Source organism: Lygodium microphyllum, chromosome 3 (genome assembly GCF_053477565.2).
Source record: "Lygodium microphyllum isolate KBCC chromosome 3, Lygodium_microphyllum_v1.1.10, whole genome shotgun sequence".
In the NCBI taxonomy this organism is placed as follows: Eukaryota; Viridiplantae; Streptophyta; class Polypodiopsida; order Schizaeales; family Lygodiaceae; genus Lygodium; species Lygodium microphyllum.
In genome coordinates, this window is record NC_141137.1 from 18,573,255 (window position 1) to 18,593,694 (window position 20,440).

At 38.9% G+C, this 20,440-nt stretch overlaps 1 protein-coding gene across 3 annotated transcripts in view; it reads right to left on the minus strand.

Annotated features, from left to right (window-relative positions):
* LOC148038109 (sequence-specific DNA binding transcription factor ATNDX) overlaps window positions 1-20,440 on the minus strand; it is a 147,770-nt gene that overhangs the window by 70,245 nt on the left and 57,085 nt on the right. For all 3 annotated transcript variants that reach the window (XR_015689053.1, XM_087669074.1, XM_087669082.1), the window contains exons 2-7: window positions 16,205-16,336; window positions 15,940-16,095; window positions 15,505-15,588; window positions 15,244-15,372; window positions 14,577-14,801; window positions 13,603-13,734 (exon numbers count right to left, since the gene is read on the minus strand). Coding sequence is in view for 2 of the 3 variants with exons in the window: in XM_087669074.1 (XP_087525200.1) it covers window positions 13,603-13,734; window positions 14,577-14,801; window positions 15,244-15,372; window positions 15,505-15,588; window positions 15,940-16,095; window positions 16,205-16,336 (858 nt within the window). In the remaining variant the exon portion in view is untranslated. The remainder of the gene's footprint in view (window positions 1-13,602; window positions 13,735-14,576; window positions 14,802-15,243; window positions 15,373-15,504; window positions 15,589-15,939; window positions 16,096-16,204; window positions 16,337-20,440) is intronic.

Consider the following 20,440-nt stretch of genomic DNA (forward strand, 5'->3'; position numbering starts at 1 on the left):
TTTCTAGAGACTTCACAAATAGACATTCCTGCAGCATTTTCAGAGACATTTATGTAGCATTTGTGGAGACTTCATAGATTTCCAAAGATATTTCTCTAGCCTTTCCAAAGACTTCATGACTGTATAGCAGCCAGCATACTGCTCCACCCACACTGCACACCTATATTGAATGTGTGTATGTGGCATGCACGCATCCTTAACAACAATGTAGTAAACATCTATATTGCCATTGAGCAAGTTAACTGTATAAAGGAGCATGTCAAAATCATTCAGATTCATGAAGCAAAAGCATTCGATACCTATGTTCACATTGTGTGTGTGTCGAAGTTCAAGCTCTTGCCCGTTCGAACACTAAGTTGGTCCTCCAACTTACTAGGGTCATAGAGGAGGAGGGTTCCAATGTGATCAAGCTCCATGATCACCATTGTTCATTCAGCTTGCAAGCTATCCTATTTGCACATACGAAGAATGCTAGCATGCTCTCGACTAACATGGGGAGGGGAGACACCCCCCTTGTGCACATTGCAGTATATGTCTTATAAAAATATCCTATCTTCTTTTGGGTTGGCAGGTGGTTTGCACAAAAATTTCAAAATAGAACATTTCTTGTTCAGTCCTCCCATGACTGCCTTTGGTCAAGTCAATTTCTCAAACCTAAGGAGGCAATATAGCACTTGGGATACCAAATACATTGCAAAGTGTACCTTCAACAAGAAACTAATTGGGCACTTCACAAATTGAGGTATACATTGGAATATCCGAATTTCCTTGTATCACAAGGTCATGAAATTTTATTGCTTTGCTTAATACTTGATTAAAGGTTGATCAAATGTGCTAATGCAACTTGCACATCTAAGCTGCAAGTTAATTATTTCACAGTGTGGAACCCAAGACCCCGAGATATTAGTTTTTTGTGCCAAAGCTAAAAGTTATAATAAGTTATCTATGATAGGTACTCGATGATACCCAGTGTTAGATTTTGGCCTAGACCTATTTATTGGCCACTAATGTCAGTGGTGACATTAGAGACGAGACACTAATTAATTAATTAATTAATGCCAGTCTAAGGATCAATAACTGCTCAAGGATACTTGAAAGACAAGTTGACCTAGTGAATTTCATTATTGGCTAGTGGAATTTTTTTTTGCACTAAAATAATTATTAAATTAATTTTCAAAATTAATCTTTTAAAAATTAATTTAATAAGCTTGATAATACTGAAAGATGGAGTTAGAAGGCTACCACTTGGCAAAACTTGCCTATACAAGTGAGAAAAACATTTTTGGGGGCTCATGGGAGTCTATTCCAACCATTATGAGGGAGAAGGAGACCGTTAGAGATCAAGGAGATGTTGCTAACATGATTTACCACCACCAAGGATCAATCCTACAACATGTGACAGTGGATTAGAGCCCTCGATGAGCATGTGACAGCAGCCCAAGGTCCTTCTAGTGCACATAACAGCACATAGGAGGGGGCAGCAGTCTTTTTGGTGGTCCTAAGCTGTACGTGACAACTTCCATGGCTGTTTGAGCAGGGCAGCAATAGTTTTACAGCATTTCTCGCAATAAAACTTTGAAATTTCTCTTTACAACATTCTCTCATCCCCCAACCATCTCTCAAGTTATCTCAACAACATCCAACCATTTGAGTCATCAGAGGTGGAGATATTGAAAGATCTCTACTGTAAATCCTAATTTATGGCAAAATTAGAATTTGGCAGCTACCTCAGGATGCGTGCTCAAAATTAAGGGCCTAGAACTTAAATTCCATCAGCTGAAATTAAAGAATTTCAAGGAGATTCAAGAGACCAACTAGCCAATATCAAGTTTGGAGCTGAATTTGTCTTTCAAGGAGTAGGGTGAAGACCAACCCCAAGCAAACCAAGAGGCAAATTGATTTGGACGCTTACTGATCAATTTTGATAGCAAGAGGCACTTGGATTAACGAAGGGGATCAGAGAATCTCAGTTGCACTCTATCCATTTGCAATAAAAGTTAAAGAAATACCACAAAGAATGCTAGTTTTGGGGCCAACAACCTATCCATTATCCAAGATTAAGGTAATAAAGTGTGCATTTCAATTTATATGAATCAATTACTTGATGTAATTATTGACTTATCAAATTATTACCATCTTTTCGAAGGAGGAAGGCTGGGTCGAAGGATCGGTCACCATGATACCATCAATTCCCTCCAATTAGTGGACTAAGGCACTTGATTGAAGATTAGAAACTTTGCTCTAGTGCTGAAATTGTATTTAACTAAGCATTACAACAATAATGTCTTCAGATAGTGAGATGGGATAAAGCAAGAATGATGCCTCTCAATCTGAAAATTCACAAAGTGTTGGAAAAAATGCAATGCTCGATCTTGGACAAGGCACACAGCATGAGCAGCAAGCTAAAATGAGGGAATTGGAAAAGAGGTGGGTCCTCCTAGGTCTCTTGAAGCTAATGGCCAGCAAGAGGAAGAAAAAGTTAATGACCAATTTAAAGATCAACTAAGGACAACAACTAAATTGTTTGTGCAATTGGCAATAAATGATCCTCAGTTCATGCGCTTTTTGACTCCTTAAAGAAGAGCAACAAAGATAAGAGGAAACAATCTTCGAGAGCTTCGGGATAGCAAGAGATGCACCGAAGAATGAGCCAATACAGCTGCATAACATTCCAAATACGAGCAGTGAGCACGACCAAATAATGCCAACGGGGCAATTGATACATATGCAAGGCCAACATGGAAGTGCCAATCCAATGCTTTTTGGACAACAGGGCATGAACGCAATGCTTGGGCAGCCAAGGTACTTTGGTGGTGGCACTAGTTTCCATACTATGGTTGGTCAAGCACCACATATAGGAATGTATGGCACAACTCCTTGTGGTATGTAGCAACCAATGCATGACAAGCAAGACCTAATGTAACTAAGTATGGCTGATAATATGCATAACCCCATGTATAGCAATGTTGGCATGATACTAGGGCACAAATTGGCAAGTTTGGCAATGCATATATGCAGCCCATTGTGTTTGGGACTTGTGGTATTAGTATTGGTAATGCAAATGCTTTATATAGTGCTGGTCATGAGGAAAAATGCAGGTAGTCATGCTTGCAATGTATGGGAAAATGCATCTTGGTATGGCTAGTATGGATCTCGTGCTCATAGCATGTCAAGTACACGTGTGATCCAAGGTACTATATACTCATAGTATTTCTGCCATTGAGGTCAATATTCAATATAGTAGTCACTATAAGTTGATATACACGTGTATGGTTTGCACCTACGCTTTGTAACTATACATTTGAAAAGTTATTGACATGTATAGAATACATGGAATATATATTTGGATGTGATGTGCATTTGCAAAGAATGTAGGGGATACATGGATGGCATGCAATGTACATTTGCAAGTGACGGAAAAGAAGTACAATTGCATAAGTTACATGTGGTTTGCAGCTGATGTATGATTTACATGACTATCATGTGGTACATCAATTCTATGAGGTATTGCTTATGCTCAATTCTATGAGGTGTTGCTTATGCTCAGTTTATACATTACAATGCCTCGGTGGTCAGAATACTTTTGGGTTTGGGTATGTGGATGTATCCCTTTTGGTTCTGACAGTGATTATGATTCATGTGTGTGAATCATAACTCATCTAACTGACTAGTGTTTCATACATGTAGATGGCATGAGCATGGTTAAGAAATAAATGCATTGTTTGACTATGATTCCAACATTTATTTCCAATAATGGCAATGGATGCTTTGGCACATTCCAGTTCAATCGAGGACAATTACAAGGATTTCGATGGGATAGTTTGTCACAAGAATATAAAATTTTATTACTTTGCTTAGCATTTGATTAAAAGTTAATCAAATGTGCTAATGTGACTTACACATGTGAGGTGCAAATTAATTATTTCATAGTGTGGACCCAAGACCCTGAGATATCAGTTTTTGGTCCCAAATGCACAAGTTATAATATAAGTTATATCTGACAAGTACTTGATGGTACTCGATGCTAGATTTTAGCCTAGATCAATTTATTGGCTACTAATATCAGTGGTGACACTAGAGACAAGGCATTAATTAATTAATGCCAATCTAAGGATCAATAACTACTCAGGGATACTTAGAAGAAAAATTGGCCTAGTCAATTTAATTATTGACTAGTGGAATTATTTTTTGGGGACTAGAATAATTATCAAATTAATTTTAAATTTTAATCTTTAAAAAATAATTTAATAAGCTGAAAAATGAAATTAGAAGGTTATCCCTTGGTAAAACTTGCCAATGTAAGTGGAAAAAACGTTTTTGGGCACTGGTGGAAGTCTATTCCAGCCATTATGAGAGAGAAGGAGGCTTTTAGAGAGCAAGGAGATGCTACCTAACATGATTTGCAACCACCAGGGATCAATCCTATAGCAGAGGATAGCAATTTCGAGCACTCCAAGAGCAAGTGATAGCAACCCAAGGTCCTTCTAGTGTACGTGACAGCATATAAAAGGGAACAACAAACTTTCTAGTGGTCCTAAGCTATAGGTGAGAGCTTCCATGGCTGTTTGAGCGGGGCAGCAACAGTTTTGCAGCATTTCTTGTAATGAAACTTTGAAATTTCTCTTTCTACAGCATGCTCTCTCATCCCCCAACCATCTCTCAAGTTATCTCAACAAAATCCAACCATTTGACTCATCAAAGATGGAGATATTAGAAAATCTCTATTGTAAACCCTAATTTACAGCAGAAATTAGAATTTGACAGCAACCTCGAGATGTGTGCTCAAAATTGAGGGTCTAGAACTTGAATTCCAATAGCTGAAGTTGAAGAATTTCATGGAGATTCAAGAGACCAGCTAGTCAATATCAAATTTGCGGCTAAATTTATCTTTCAAGAAGCAGGGTGAAGACCCATCCTTGAGCAAACCAAGGGGCAAATTGGTTTGGAGGCTTGTTGGTCAGTTTTGATAACAAAAGACGTTTGGATTAGTGGAGGGAATCATAGAATCTCAGTTGTACTCCATCAATTTACAATAAATGCTAAAGAAATACCACAAGGGGCACCAATTTTGGGGCCAACAAGCTATCCATTGTCCAAGATTAAAGTGGTAAAGTGTGCATTTCAATTTATGTGAATTAATTACTTGTTGTAATTAGTGATTTATCAGATTATTACCACCCTCTCTGAGAAGGAAGGTTGGTTTCACCTTGTGCGTACAACAAAAGACAGTGCAATCTCTAAGGCATCTATTTTCTTGTAAGTCGATCCCTTGATGGCATATAAATCCCTTTAGCAATTCCATCGTCCTATTCATCCACATACATTTCTTCAACCTCCACCTTCTTTCCAATACATTTGATTAATTGTCACATGCTCCACACAACCTATTTCTAAGTGCGGTGTGGACATTGTCTAGACTAGAAAGCTATGAGCATTCTGTTTGTTTGTTTGGACTATAGAGCTATGAGCTATCTATATGTTTACCAATCATGCATAGTATCTTTATGCCTTCTACTTTCAGCAAGTCCCAAGTTTCAAAAGTCAAAATGAGTAAGTCTATGTTAATCTGCTCAAGTCTGCAATCAATGGGCCAAACCATCTACCAAAGACTTAAGAGTGTCTTAGTCTATCTGCTCAAATTTTAACATCAAGTGCATGCAAGAAAGAACTTATAGGAGCAAGTCAACTGTGATTTGTCATCGGCATCACCAGATATCATGCAATTTTTACGCTTCATTTGACAACTCATGGTACAAAGCTAGTCCTTTGGTGCAGTGCTTATGCATATCATGGTTTTTGTCTTCTGTATGTCTCATTTGATATACGCTATCAATATCAATGCTTCCTTACACGGGTCATGTTGAATAGTGATGTCACTAACCCCTTCACATGCACTTCTTGAAATGGATCTCACAAAAATTGGAGGCTAAATCTTTTTATTTGAAAACCAAGGCTTGACCTTTCCATGTGTGTCTCAAAGTTGCACAAACCATCATGCTACCCATGCTTGCCTATTTTTTCCCACTTCTACCTTGGAATACCACTACCTTGAATACTCTTACCAAGCACATCCATTTCATGTTAGTACTTCACATGCAAGTTAATCTGATTCTTTTGTTCGCTCATGTCTATCTAAAGCTTCAAATTCATCATCATCATCTTGAACAATCATTATGGTCATCAATTGACCTCTTCAACACATTGTCAACAATAGTCAAAGACAAGTGTGTGAGCTGGATTAGCAAGTGTAAGCATGGAAAGCAAGTAGAAGTGCTCATGTTAACTGTGGCTCGACATGGCTGATTGAAAGGCCACCAATGTGCACTTTGAGGATTCGGAGGATGGAAGAGAGCATGATTTCAAACCACCAATGAATGGAGATAGCAACCTATCATGAGAACATGAAATTTTGAGATGCTTTAATCTTGCTGATAACATTTGATTAAATTATAAAATTATTAATCAAATGTGCAAGGTTGTTTAAGCACATGTGATGCACATGCCAAATATTCCATAGTAACATTCTAAGGACCCCGAGGATGCACTGGGAGTCAAAGATAAAAGTTGTAATAAGTTATGCTAGCTAGGCTTTGGGGATAAATTGGTATCAGTTCTAACCTTAGGACACTTATTTGGCTAAAGTGTCACGGGTGACACTAGAAACTAGTATTAATTAATTAATTAATTAATTAATGTCAATCTAAGATCAACAAAGATTGGGGACCACTCCAAGTTGGAAATGGCCTAGCCAATTTAATTATGGATGGGCACATTTAATTTTGGGCAGGGTCAGAAGGACTAAATTTAATATTCATGATTATTTAGTTTTGAAATTTAATTAAATTGTTGGATAATGGTGAAAAATCTGTTTAAAAGGCTGTCACTTGGCAAAAATGCCCATGCAAATTGAGAGAACATTCTTGATGGGCTAGGTCTTCGCCATTCAGTTAGTTTACAACGAGAGAGAGAGAGAGAGAGAGAGAGAGAGAGAGAGAGAGAGAGAGCGAGCTTTTGGTTCATTTTCTGATCAGAGAACAATAATTTGCTACAAGAGACAGCTATCTACAGGCCTCAACAGGTAAGGAACAGCAAGAAGTCACCTTCCAAGGACTAGCAACAGCATTGTTGATCAAGTGGCAGCATCTTGGAGAGGTCTAGCAGTAGATGACTGCATTAAATGCAAGCTGGAGCAAATAGTAGCAGAATTTAGGATTTTCTCGCGAAGAAAATCAGATTTCTCTCTCATCTTGGCTTTATCTCACCTTCTCCAACCATTCTTAAGAGATCTCAACCATTTTGAGCAGATCTCAGCAAAATTTGGTAGAGAGTAAAGAGATCTTTGTTGTAAACCCTAAATTTCTACAAAAATTAGGGTTTAACAACCACCTTGGGACCTCTACGAATTGATGAAGACATTGTATACTAAATTCAACATCTAAAATTTGTGTAATTGTCAAGGAATTCAGATACCAGCCCATTCATTGTAATTTGGGGTGGTATTTGGCCAATTGGAGGTTCCATTCATGCAAGTCTTGGGTGAAAAATCAAAGGGTAATTAGCCCGAATCGATTGTTGATTGTTGCTACAACAAAAAATATTGTTCACAACTTGTACTCATTCCATTAGCAATCAAGTTTAAGAAATACCAATAGAACACCAATTTTGGGGCCAACAGGATATCCAATGTCCGAGATTATTAAGATAATTAGTGCATTTTAAGTTAAGTGCTTAATTAGGGAATTACCACCCTTTCCAAGAAGGAAGGCTGGTTTCACGGTTCCGTTGCCAGGACACCACTCAATCCTTTGATTAGGTAGACCCGAGGCACTTGATTGCAAGCCAAAGCTTTGTGCTAGTGCTGATTTTTTCTCTCAGCTGAGAAATTACAACAATATGTCTTAATATACTGAGATGCAATCAAGCCATGATAATGCCTCTCAATATGAACATTCACATTAGAATGAAGGAAATGCAATACTTGACCTTAGGCAAGGTTCAAACCATGGACAGCAAGGTGAAAATGTTGTTGCTGGGCAAGATGCAGGGCATAATGAGGCTAATGACTAGTAAAGTGAAGAAGAATTTGATAACCAGTTCAAGAATCAGATGAGGACAGCAACAAATCTCTTTGCTAAATTGGAAAAGGATTCTCACTTTACCCAATTTTTGAATGCTCCTAAGAAGGACAACAAGGGCAAGAAGAATAAGACATCTTCTACACCTTCGAGACAACAAGGTACACCGAAGGTAATGCCAAAGCCTTCATTTAAAGATTCCGAAAATGCTAATGAAGTGAAACAGTTCGTACATATAGGGCAAGGAATGCAAATGCAAGGCCATCATGAAAGTGCCAATCCAATGGATTTTGGACAACCGCATATACACACTATGATGGGGTAGCCATGATATTTTGATGAAAGCACAATTTTTTCATGCTGTGGTTAGATAGGGATCACATAGGGGAATGTATGGCACAAATCCCTATGGTATGCAATAGCCAATGCATGGTGTGCAAGGCCCAATGTAATCGGATATGGCTAGAAATGTGCAAAATCCTATGTATGGCAACATTGGTTTGATGCCTGGGACACAAAGTAGCATATTCGGTAATGCATCTGCCCTCCCGAATGTTTATGGGGCTCAAAGAATGAGTGTGGGTCATACAATGCTATGTTTGGTGTTGATTTTGACATAAATTCAGTGAATGCACCCTTTTGCAACAACCAGTGTATGATAACTTGACACCCAAAGGAGCAATAAAAGACTATGATGAGGATGGAAAAGCAATGAAGTTTGAGTCCTTCAATGGTGTAGAAGATAGGCTGAAAGCTTTGACTTTCATTCAACAGTTTGATGCAACCTATTCGGGGAGGAATTTTACCAAGCCCTCGAAAATTTGAAAGGCAACCTTAAAAGAGAATGCATTGCAATGGTGGTCCACTCTTTTAATGCAAGGTAGAGCACCATCAATGTGAGTACAATTCAAGCAAATATTTGCATCGAATTGGTTGACTAGTAGCTTTGAAGTGGAAATTATGACAGCTTGGAATAAGCTTGATGCTAAGGAATGCAAGAATTTGGAGCAATATAATAAGAAGTTTTAGGATACATTGCTGCCTATTACTTCTTATCACCCCGTACCCCTTCATGAGCAAGTAGAAAAATATATTTATGGACTGCCCAAAGGAACCAGGGATTTTTGCATTGAATCCACCGTGTCTAGCATGTCTCAGCCCATAGAGACTATTGCTACAACCAATACTTTGTTGTGTGGGAAAAATTTGGGCTTCCTAGAGAGTGGGGAAAAGCCAAATAAAAAGTTCTTAAGGCTAAGAAAAGGGGCAGATCTGAAAATCGGCTTGAAAAGAAGCCAAAATAGCAAAGAAAGGGCTTCAAAACATTGGCACAACGTAGGGAATTGATGGCTACAAATAAAATTTTTATTTGTGAATAGGAGAGTCACATTGCAAGGGATTGTCCCAATAGGCAACAAGCTACAAAATTAGAAAATCGGGTTGATTATAAAGGAAAGAAGCCCAAATCATCAGTGGGATTGGTGCTCGATGTTGTTAGTGATCAGCCCAATGATGATGCTATTGAGTTGTGCAAAGCATGGGGCAAAATTAGGAATCATCATGCATTGATTTTCTTTAATAATGGTGCACTAGCCAACTTCATCTCTATAGACATGGCAACCCATTTAGACATCAGAGAGGATGAAATGGAACCCATGGGAAAACTTGGAATGGCATGTAAAGGCCATGCAGAGCCCATCACACCGCTCATTGAAAAGCTTCAGTTGCACATACAAGGATACATGGACAACGAAGAGTTCTTCATTGCTCCACTTGAGGGTTGTGATATGTTGCTTAGTATGCCATGGTATCACCGTATACATGCAGTGATTGACTCTCATACAAAAGAGATTACTATTCAACCAAAGGAAAAAGCACTCCCACTTGATGTAAAGTTGAAAGTTGGATCTGTCCTTGTTTTATTTGCAACAATTGCCATTTCTAAAGTAATGAAAAATCATCTTTCAACGTACTTGGTTTTTCCTAAGGATAAAGATGATAGTGAGAATGTTGGAAACATGTCTTAAGTTTGAGAAGGATCGCGTGTCATTTTTGAAAATATATATTGATTGCTTTTCTCAATCACTTCCAAGGCAACTACCGCCTAAAAGGCCAAAAGATCATGACATAGATCTTATCCTTGGAAAGAACCCATCTAATAAGTCACCTTACAAAGTCAATGCAGCCCAACAGGAGAAGATTATGAGTCAGGAGAATAAGTTGTTAGAAAAAGGGTTGATTCATCCCAGCTCATCTTCCTTTTATTCTCCACTGCTTTTGGTGCAAAAAAAGGATGGTTCATGGCGTATGTGAATTGATTATTGTGCTCTAACAAGATCACAATAAAGAATCGCTTTCCGATTCCTCAGATCAATGATGTTATAGATAGATTGCAAGGGGCAGCCATATTTAGCCATATAGATTTGAAAAGTGGATATCATCAGATACGCATTAGACCGGAAGATGTGCCTAAGACAGCTTTCAGGACATCTTTTGGATTGTATGAGTTTCTTGTTATGCCTTTTGGACATACGAATGCTCCTGTCACTTTTAATCGGATGATGGATCGTATCTTCAAGCCACATAGAGGATTTGTGGACACTTTCTTTGATGACATGATTGTCTATTCAAAGAATGATGCAGAGCATAGAAAACACATGGACATTGTGTTCAATGAACTACGTAAGCATAGGTGGTTATCAATGACAAGAAAAGTGAATTCTTATTGCATGAAATCCACTTTTTGGGGCAATAATCGGCTGATGGTATTTGCATGGACCTTGCAAAGGTTAAGGCAATATGATCATAGCCACCTTTGAGCATTGTGCATGAGATCCACATCTTCTTGGTTTTATGTTCTTACTACATGAAGTATGTACGCGGGTTTACTGAACTTGCATCTCCATTGCATGCCTTGCAGAAAAAGGATGTGCCATTTAGATAGACAGCAGTGAAAATTTCAGCATTTGAAAAGTTGAAGGAAAATATAACTTTAGATCTTGCACTTATGTTGTCCGATCTAAGAAAGTCATTCATAGTTCAATGTGATGCATGTGGTAACAGCATTCAGACTGTTCTTATGCAAGATGGCCAAGTTGTGGCTTATAAGAGTCAAATTCTCCACGGTGCAGAAAAGAATTTGCAGGTCTATGAGAAAAAGCTCTTGGCTGTAATTCATGCACTGTCTACATGAAAACATTATTTGTGAGGTACTTTCTAGCGCAGACAAAGTTGTCAGAGAAGCATATGAGATAGGCAAATTTTCTCTCTATGTTTCATTTTCAGATTGTACATATTGATGGTAAAAAGAATGTTATGGCTGATGCATTGTCACATAAGCCACAAATTTCAACCGTCAGCATGGTTTATCACACTGAGTTGGATGCCACGAAAGAGCAATATGTTGCTAATTCCAACTTTGCTATGAGTTATTGCTGAAAGCCATGCTCCTCCATATGTAAGACACAGAGCTATTGATGCCACGGTCAAGGCAGTGGAGCCTTTCTTTTATTGAATAGCTTTGAGGCATCATATCTCAAAATGTAAAGCATAATAGGCAAAAGATGCCGGGTTTGTTGCAGCCCTTGCCTATTCCAGATAGGCCTTGGCAGAGCACTGCAATGGACTTTATTTTTTAGCTTCCTAAGACACCTACAAGGAATGATTGGATATAGACTATTATTTGCAAGTTTAGCAAACAAGCCCATTTCATTTCGGTGAGCAAGAAAATAAAGAATGATCATATGGCACGATTGTTTTTTCAGCACATCTTCAAGTATCATGGTATACCAGAGTCGATCATTAGTGATCCAGACACCTTGGATGACTAGTTTATTTTGAAATGGATTGTTTGTGAACATGGATACCATGCTAAAATTCTTAATATCCTTCCATCCGTAGACAGATGGTCAATCTGAGGAAGCAAATTCCACAATGTTAGATCTCTCGAGGTGCTATGTTTCACATCACAAGACACAGTTGGAGCAGTATTTGCCCTTGGTTGAGTTTGCTTACAATAATACAGTGCATAGTCCCACTGGCAAAGCTCCATTTGAGGTGATTGAGAATGATAAGGTACCACCTACCATAGTACGGGGGAGTTTCGGAAACAGGGGAAACGGAAACGAGAAAAACCAGAGTTTCGACCAAATTTTGAAAACGGGGAAACGGCGTTTCGGATTGTACACTAAAATAAATACAATATTATGTGGGTATGTAAATATATCAATGCTTACAATAACATGTACCCAAATTTCATACAAAACTTTTGAGTCCCTGTTATATGATTAAAATCATGATTCATTACACATGTCACGACTCACGAGTGAAGATTGAAGAGTTAAGACTCAATGGTTGAAACTTAAGACAGCTTGACACAATTAAGACTCAATTTTCAAAACTGAAGGCAACAAATGAATTATAATTTATGACTCCTAAATCATCTATGATCTAAAGAGAATGAAAGACTGACATCAAAAACAATAGAGACTGACATCAAGAACAATGGAACAAGAATCAAGATGCATAATAAGTGAAATCAAGATATAATGATACATATAACTATGTCATGTGAATAATCAGTTAAAACCCCAAAGTCCAGTGAGCACTGAGCACTATATACTAGTCTCGTATCCCTTGATTGGAGTGACGTGTCTCCAATATGGATCCAACGCCATGATTAGCCTTTAGGTAATGGGGGAAAGAAGAAGAAGAAGAAAAGGAAGAGGAAGAAAAGGAAGAAGAAGAAGAGGAGGAGGAGGAAGAGGAAGAAGAGGAAAGAGGAGGAAAAGGAAGAAGAAGAAGAGGAGGAAGAGGAAGAGGAAGAAGAGGAAAAAGTAAAGGCTAATGGGGGGAAGAAGAGGGAGAGGAAGAAGAAGAAGAGGAGGATGAGGAAGAGGAAGAGGAAGAGAAAGAAGAAGAGGAAGACGAAGACGAAGAAGAGGAGAAAGAGGAAGAAGAGTAAGAAGTAAAGGTTAATGGGGGGAAGAAGAAGAAGAAGAGGACGAGGACGAGGAGGAGGAGGCGGCGGCGGCAGTTGGAGTGCCTTGAAACGGACCGGAGGATGCCCAAACGCCGGTCTGCCGTTTTCGTTTCGGTTGATAGCCATAGGGTTCACAGGGAATTGTGCCCCTAGGACCTCTGGCAGCTGAGCAATAGCATGTGCACTGAACATTAGATTTTTCTACCCTGAATTGGGAGCTATTCAATAAAATTAATTAGCCTGCAAATCAATCACTTGTATTTTGAGTTCAATTCTTTGTTCTCTGATACACGTTGATTCAATGATAGCAATTTTGCAAAAACAAGAAAGTTTTCTCCTTAAGCGCAGACGGCACCATGCTTGCGTGTATGCATGAACCTTTGACCTTAAGCATGTATGCATGAAGCACTGTACCTCATGCACTGTGAAAACATTTGCTAGAAAAGGTGTAGCAAGAAAAACTACTTGAAACAGCACAAAAGTTGGCATCAAACTTAAACGTTTCTGTTCTGGTTCTTAATCTGCAGACATTGAATATTGAATTACCATAGCTAGCAATTTCGACTTCAGTCGAGAAACTAATGAACTGAGGTACTTCGATTCTGCAAGCAGCATCGGCAGTTGAAGTTTCAAAACAGCCAATGCCAAGCGAAGGATACCACCATTTCCACAAAGTTCCTGCCAAATAAGCAAAACCAATATGAGACATCTGAGGGCTTCCCTGCACAAGCATAATACAAGAAATCCAAGGTGGTCTATTCTCAAAGCCTATTGTGACATATCACCTGTCGGCAGTATTTACCTAGAAACACCAGTTCTTTTTATTGAAAAGCAATACAGCTAGCTTATGAATTGCAAGCTACACAAGGTCATTATTCAGCAAAATTGCTAACCAGCCTAAAATGCCTTTATTCAAGGATGCAAAGGGCAAAGAACATGTAAGTCCATTTATTATAGCCTTCTCTCCACTTTAAAACTCCATTATTCAAGGATTCAAAGGGCAAAGAACATGTCAGTGAGGAAATAAAAAGTCAATTGCAATAGATTAAGATGAACAATGCACTCTGTTTCAACATCAAGAATAAACTCTGATCCCAGTCTCTTTTCCATTCTTTATTTCAAATCTTCCATTCTGTGGTTCCTGAAATGCAATCTAACAGTACTCAGTAGCAAAGAAAGAAAAAATGCGCCAATTCAGTAGCCTTGAATTCCTTAGTCAAATATTCAATGGCGACACTGATTATGAACACTTTGATTTATCTTCAGTAAAACCAGAAAGCACAAAAGGATACATGACAGGGAAGAGAACAATAAGGGTATCAGCTCATGCAGGTTAATGGCACAGACAACCATTGAAGAATAATGAAGGAATATGCTCATGTATTCTTTGAAATAAAGGGAATACATTCATTTAGGGTAGAGATATAACTATCACAATGATAGTGACACCGAATAGCAATAGACAGAAGAATAATGCTAATTTTCCAAACCGGAGGCAGTCAGGAAGTTTCTATATTTACCTTATGGTTAAGGAGCTTGTCCCTGAAACTCTGAGGTTGGCAAAGAGATTGTAGTACTTGTAAAGATGCTTCACATTGCTGAGCGATCACTTGTGCCATGCATTCTGCCACTGATCCTGTTACTTTATTGCTCACCAACTTAGAATTAAGGACACGAAGCTTGCTTTGCAGAAGCCCAATATCTCTTCTTACTGCATCAAATGCCACATCCATGAAGATATCTAACTGCAACAAATAGTTAGAATAAGTTTAAAGATAAAAAATAGCACCATTGACAGCTCAGTTAACCATTTAACAGGAACATATTGCACCACCTCCCCTTTTACATAGAGGAGAGAAGAATGCAAATTGGAAATGTCTAGCTTTTCTGCCTTAACAGTGTTTTGTGTACTTTCTACTAGCATGCCCATCTTCTAACTTCTACCATTATTAATCGCATGCCATGTGATATTGTATGTGTCCTTCACAGCTACAAGATGATCAATTTCATCTATAATCAAGGTGGACTAAATGCTTTGGCCCTTAATGTGTCAGAATAGTAGCCTTGCAAAGGCTTCAGAGGCCCGCCTGTTAAAGTGTTCCTCATGGAAAGAATTATGAACGCACACAAATACACATGCCTGAAAGCCTGCATGGGCACCCACAGAGTACAAGGAAGAAGAACTACCTTCGGATGTTCCAAAAGAACAGGCACCACATCTGACCACTCAGCTGCCACGAATGCAGGCAGCAAATGCAAAGTGCACGCAACTAGAGCAGAATGAACAATTGTAAAAGAACTTCCAAGCCGTCCCTCCTGCAAGAATGCAAGCATGCACTATCAAAAGTAACAAACAAATAGGCATTGTACGAACCAACCTAAAAGAATAGGCATCTCATATGTCATGCATTGGTGAAACAGCTATACATGTCAGAGGAGGTTATCTACCTGCTCTGGTGTTGCCAATGTTATTAGCATGTACACAATAAGATCCAATATCTGCTCCCTTATTTTAACTTCTTGCAAAAATATCTGAAAGAAACATGTTTTACTGTTAACAGGGTAGCAACGAAATTTGATGGAAATCCCTGCATGCAATGTGCATTTGTCGTAAGTGAGAACAGAAGTCCACAAACTGTGCATAGGGCCAGCATAGCTCTTCCCACACTCTCAGCTAATTTTCAGAGGGGAGGCATCCCCCCCCCCCAAAATACACCAAGTGGGCGTTCAGCTGTGCATCTTATCATAGAGGAAAAACACACAAAGAAAACCTCAGAGATCTTCATGTCACTATTCCAAAACATAAGCATCTTACTTTTTTCCCCTTTGTAAAAGTCAATGCAAAATCCTTCCATATAACCAGACTGAAAAACTGCTTTATACCTGTTCCAGTTTTGGATGACGAAGTGCAAGGTCACTAAGGGAATGAAGAAGGCGTACACCGCGCAGTAAGTAACGCCATTGAGGATCAACTCCTCTTGAGGCTAAGCAAGCAAGTAAATGCAGAGGCAGACCTAAAACAACGCGCTCTAGATCTACCTGTTGTTGCAGGGCAGCCACATGTTGATTACCCAAAAGGCATCCTTTCAATGCTTATGTCCAGAACAAATATTAAATGACTATATGCTTAGCAGCCACCACCACTCACCCGAATAGAGGATCCCCGACCAGTCCGCAGCCGTAAAGTGAAAAGATGTTGTGAGTCTCTTAAGAGCTTATTCATTTCTTTTGCACTTAAGTTGTGCAGCTCTTCTACAGCTCCAAAGATGTCAACAACCTGCTGTTTTGTCACCAAAATCATATTTTTGCTGCCAAGCATATTTAAGCATGTGTTTTCCAATACTGAACTGTAGTAAGTATAGCTTTAGTTCAAGACAATCACTAATAACATGAACACATTAAAAATACTCCAACTAAAACCAACACCCCACTCATGTGCTCATCTGAAGTTAAGAGAGCCTAACTTTTTGAAATTGAGAAGACATCCTCATATTGGTTAAGTGAACCACACTGCATATCTATATAATGAGTAGGTGAAAAGAATTTATTTTAGGCTTTAGATTTTTTACTCTACAAATTAGGATCTAGGTGGGAATTGGAATGATCATTTTCATTTTATGGATCTATTTTCTTTCTCTAATACTATTAATGTATAGTAATTTTAATTAATATAATTAATATTTCCAAAGACTCAAAATCTCGAAGTGACTAATAAGATGAAACACAAAAAGAAACCTCAAAACACAAAAAAGAACAAAGCATTTCTAATGACTATGCTCATAAGGTATTGTCTACCTTTTAAAGATTCCATAATCTCGTCCCCTAAGATGAGATTATTAATGTCCCCCTGAACTTTCCACATGAAATACTAGTGGATGTTACTAATAGTAGCAAGAAGTTGGAGCTTGTAAGCCATAGTTTCTATTTTCTCAAGTATTGTGGATGGATCACAATATCTTGGTGATAATTTTGGAGACGGTGCAGTTCTCACCAATTCAAAATGCTCACACATTGTAAGGAAAACGTTTTCTCCTTCTTCAAAAGAAAGAGGCCTTCTATTTGGATCAGTATAGCCTCTAGCAGCTAGCTCTATCCTCTGCCTTGCTAATGTTGCTTTGAGCTAATCTTAGCATTTCATTCATATCTTCCAAAAAATGATCAATAATGAGGAAAGTATACAAAGAACATGATAATGATCAATAAGATGTATGAGAGGAATGGGATACCCACAACATGTCTTATAACGGATTTTTAGCATTGGTCCTACTAGCTGAAATAAGAACCTTTTACAAATATATTTCTTTTTGGGGTTGTTTTAATGGAGCAAAAGTAGGTATTATTGCATAACAAATTACAATTTGATGCATGTCTTAATTATGGTGGCTCAACACCCCCTATGGAGGAGAGAAAAGAGAGACCATGAGAGTGTGCTGAAGCAAAAGAGTAGAGTGTACTTGCTAATACTGAAAGAATGAGAATGAAAGGTACAAGATATGTCTAAGATAGACCTAGCTGTGAAGAAATACCCTAGCGTAAAAACAAAAATAACACTATACGACAAAGCACAGACTAATAGAAGAACACAATTAGGGTTAAGGTAACTCAGAGACAATGAACACAAAGAATGAATGAAGTGATAAGACTATTGAATATACAATGCTCATGCAGCAAACACACTATGTAGTGAATGAATAATGTACCTCGAACTCCTATATCTCAAGGATCAGGGCAAGGGTAATGAGTTGGAGAGTGTGTCGTACTCCGAACGGATCCTGAGTCGCAACAAGGCAACCTCCGAATGTCAAACACTAGCAAACGTAGCCAAGGAAGGTTGGATCTAATACAGACGGCAATGCACAAGAGAGAAAGACCAAAAACGCACGTGAGGAGAGAGAAAACAGAGAACGCAAGTTGAGGAGAGAGAATCTCTAGCCGAGAGGAGAGGGAAAACAGCAGCGACAAGCTAAGGAGAGCGAAAAAAGTAAATGCAAGCTGAGGAGAGAAAAAACAACAAATGCAAGTTGAGGAGAGAAAATCTGCAAGGCGGCAGCTAGGGCCTGCAAATGCAGCAATATGCTGACGTGGCAAGCTATACGACAGCTGGATGACAGACAGCAACAGTTGCCTAGCTGGCAACAGCAACAAACTGATGACAAAGGGTTGGAAATAGGCACCAAATGAGTGAAGACTACAATGGACAGCTTGGACTGCGATGTCCTCCACGAACGAGGCATGGGCAGCAAGCTAAAAACACCTAAAACCTGCAAAACGAGATTAGGTCTGAATGTAGGGCATCATACCTATTTATAGAAAGTTTAGGCCCTCCCAAATGGGTTTGTGCCTATGGGATACAGACACTCTCTAGGAACGCATTTCTTTTTAAATAAACAAGGTTTCTTCCTTAATTAAGTATGATTTAGGACTATTTAAGTGAAGCTAATGCATTTTTAGCTCAACACCCCCTCTCAAGCCCAACAACGATGCCACGAGAAGTAGGCCAACCAAGTCCTTTTTTTTATTTATCTTTTATCCCAAAGTCATCCCACCTGAAGCAACTAGAGCATCGGACAAAGGGTGCGTATTGGCTGCCCAATGGCCTACTAAGACTACAAAGGCGATGGTAATATTACCAGGGGAGCCCAAGTGATCACCCCAGGACCAGGGCATCAGACAAAGGGTGCACAGTGAGAAGGCAATGGATAGCCAATAGGCTTGACATCTTGCATATGAAAGTGCTCAAGGACTTTATGGATATACTCCTTCTGTGACAGATAGAGTAGTCCATGTGAAACCTGTCATGCATAATGCGCATACTAAGTATATGAGAGGCATGTCCCAGATCTTTCATTTCAGAGCTCTTCTTGAGCTGAGTCTTAAGAGCATCTAGCTCACCATGAGCTTTCCTTGCTAAAAGCATGTCATCCACATGGAGTACCAAAATCAATAATAAACCATCATGACGGCTTATAAGCTATGTACTGAGAGAGCATGCAAGGTGTTACATTGGTTTTTCTTATGTATTTCAGATGCTATGGTTATACATATTACTGGATGTAGTTTCTCAAAGGATGCATGGGACATAGCATGAAGAATTATGGAAATGTAACACATGCAAGAAACATTCACCTAAAGCAACAGTTCAATAACATGTCTAGGAATGGTAGAAGCATTCACGCATACACTAGAGAGATCAATAACATAGCAGATCACACATACACTAGGAATGGTAGAAGCATTCACGCATACACTAGAGACATCAATAACATAGCAGATCAGCTTGCCACCATTGGATCTTCAGTGTCTGAGGATGATATGATTGCAGTGACATTGAATGGACTTGGCAAAGAGTATAAAGCATTTGATACGTCTATTTTTGTGAGAGCTGAATCCCCTGATTAGGACAAGATAATTGCTTTGCTGCTTCATGAGGAAGTTAAGCTTGGGGTGAATAAAAGTTCTAGTACATCTAAAAGCAGAGACATTGTTCTTTACTCTAGCCAGTGTGGTAGAGGCGGTAGAGGCCATGGCTCTTTTTTAAGGTCAAGGAGACACTCGAAATGCTTATGGACAACATCAGCAAAATGCCTCGCATGGCACAAATACATAGAGGCCAGCATGGATCTGGTGGCTTTAGAGGTATGGGAAGATCACCCCATGGTAGAGGTGGTGGATCTGATTCATTGTAGTCAAATGATTAGTCAAACAAAGATAAGGACTGTCATTACTGCGGCAGATATGGACACATTGCAAAGGATTGTTACAAGAAGTAGAGAGATATAAAGGCAAAGGACAAACATCATGGGCACTATGCATCTTCTAACGGTGCTCATGATGAGCAGGTTGACAGATTGTTTGCCATGCAACATGTGTCTAAGAATGCATCTAGGCAGAATAGAGATGAGAGATGGTACATTGATTCAAGAGCTTCAAATCATATGACACCCCATGGAGAATGGTTTGATGAGATGGTTGTAGGTTTGCATAGACATGTTCGTACTAGGTATTACACCCAACATACTATTCATCATAAAGGAGTTGTACCTTTGTTGATGCCCAATAGCAAGAAAAAGAGCCTGCATGATGTACTACATGTACCTACAATAACCAAGAATCTTTTGTCAGTTGGGCAAATGGAAGATCAAAATCTACAGGTGAGATTTAATAGAGATGGATGCTTTATTGAAGAATATGGTAACGGCTGCAAATTGATTGCTAGAGGCCAAAGAGATGGCAAAATGTTTACTCGATGCGTCAATTCTAGAATTGAAAGCAGCCATGTTTGCACATGATGATCGTGCTATACGGGATGTTGAGATATGGCATAAGCGGATTGGCCATGTGAATGTACAAAAGCTTAAATCTATGCAGTAGAAGGATATTGTGC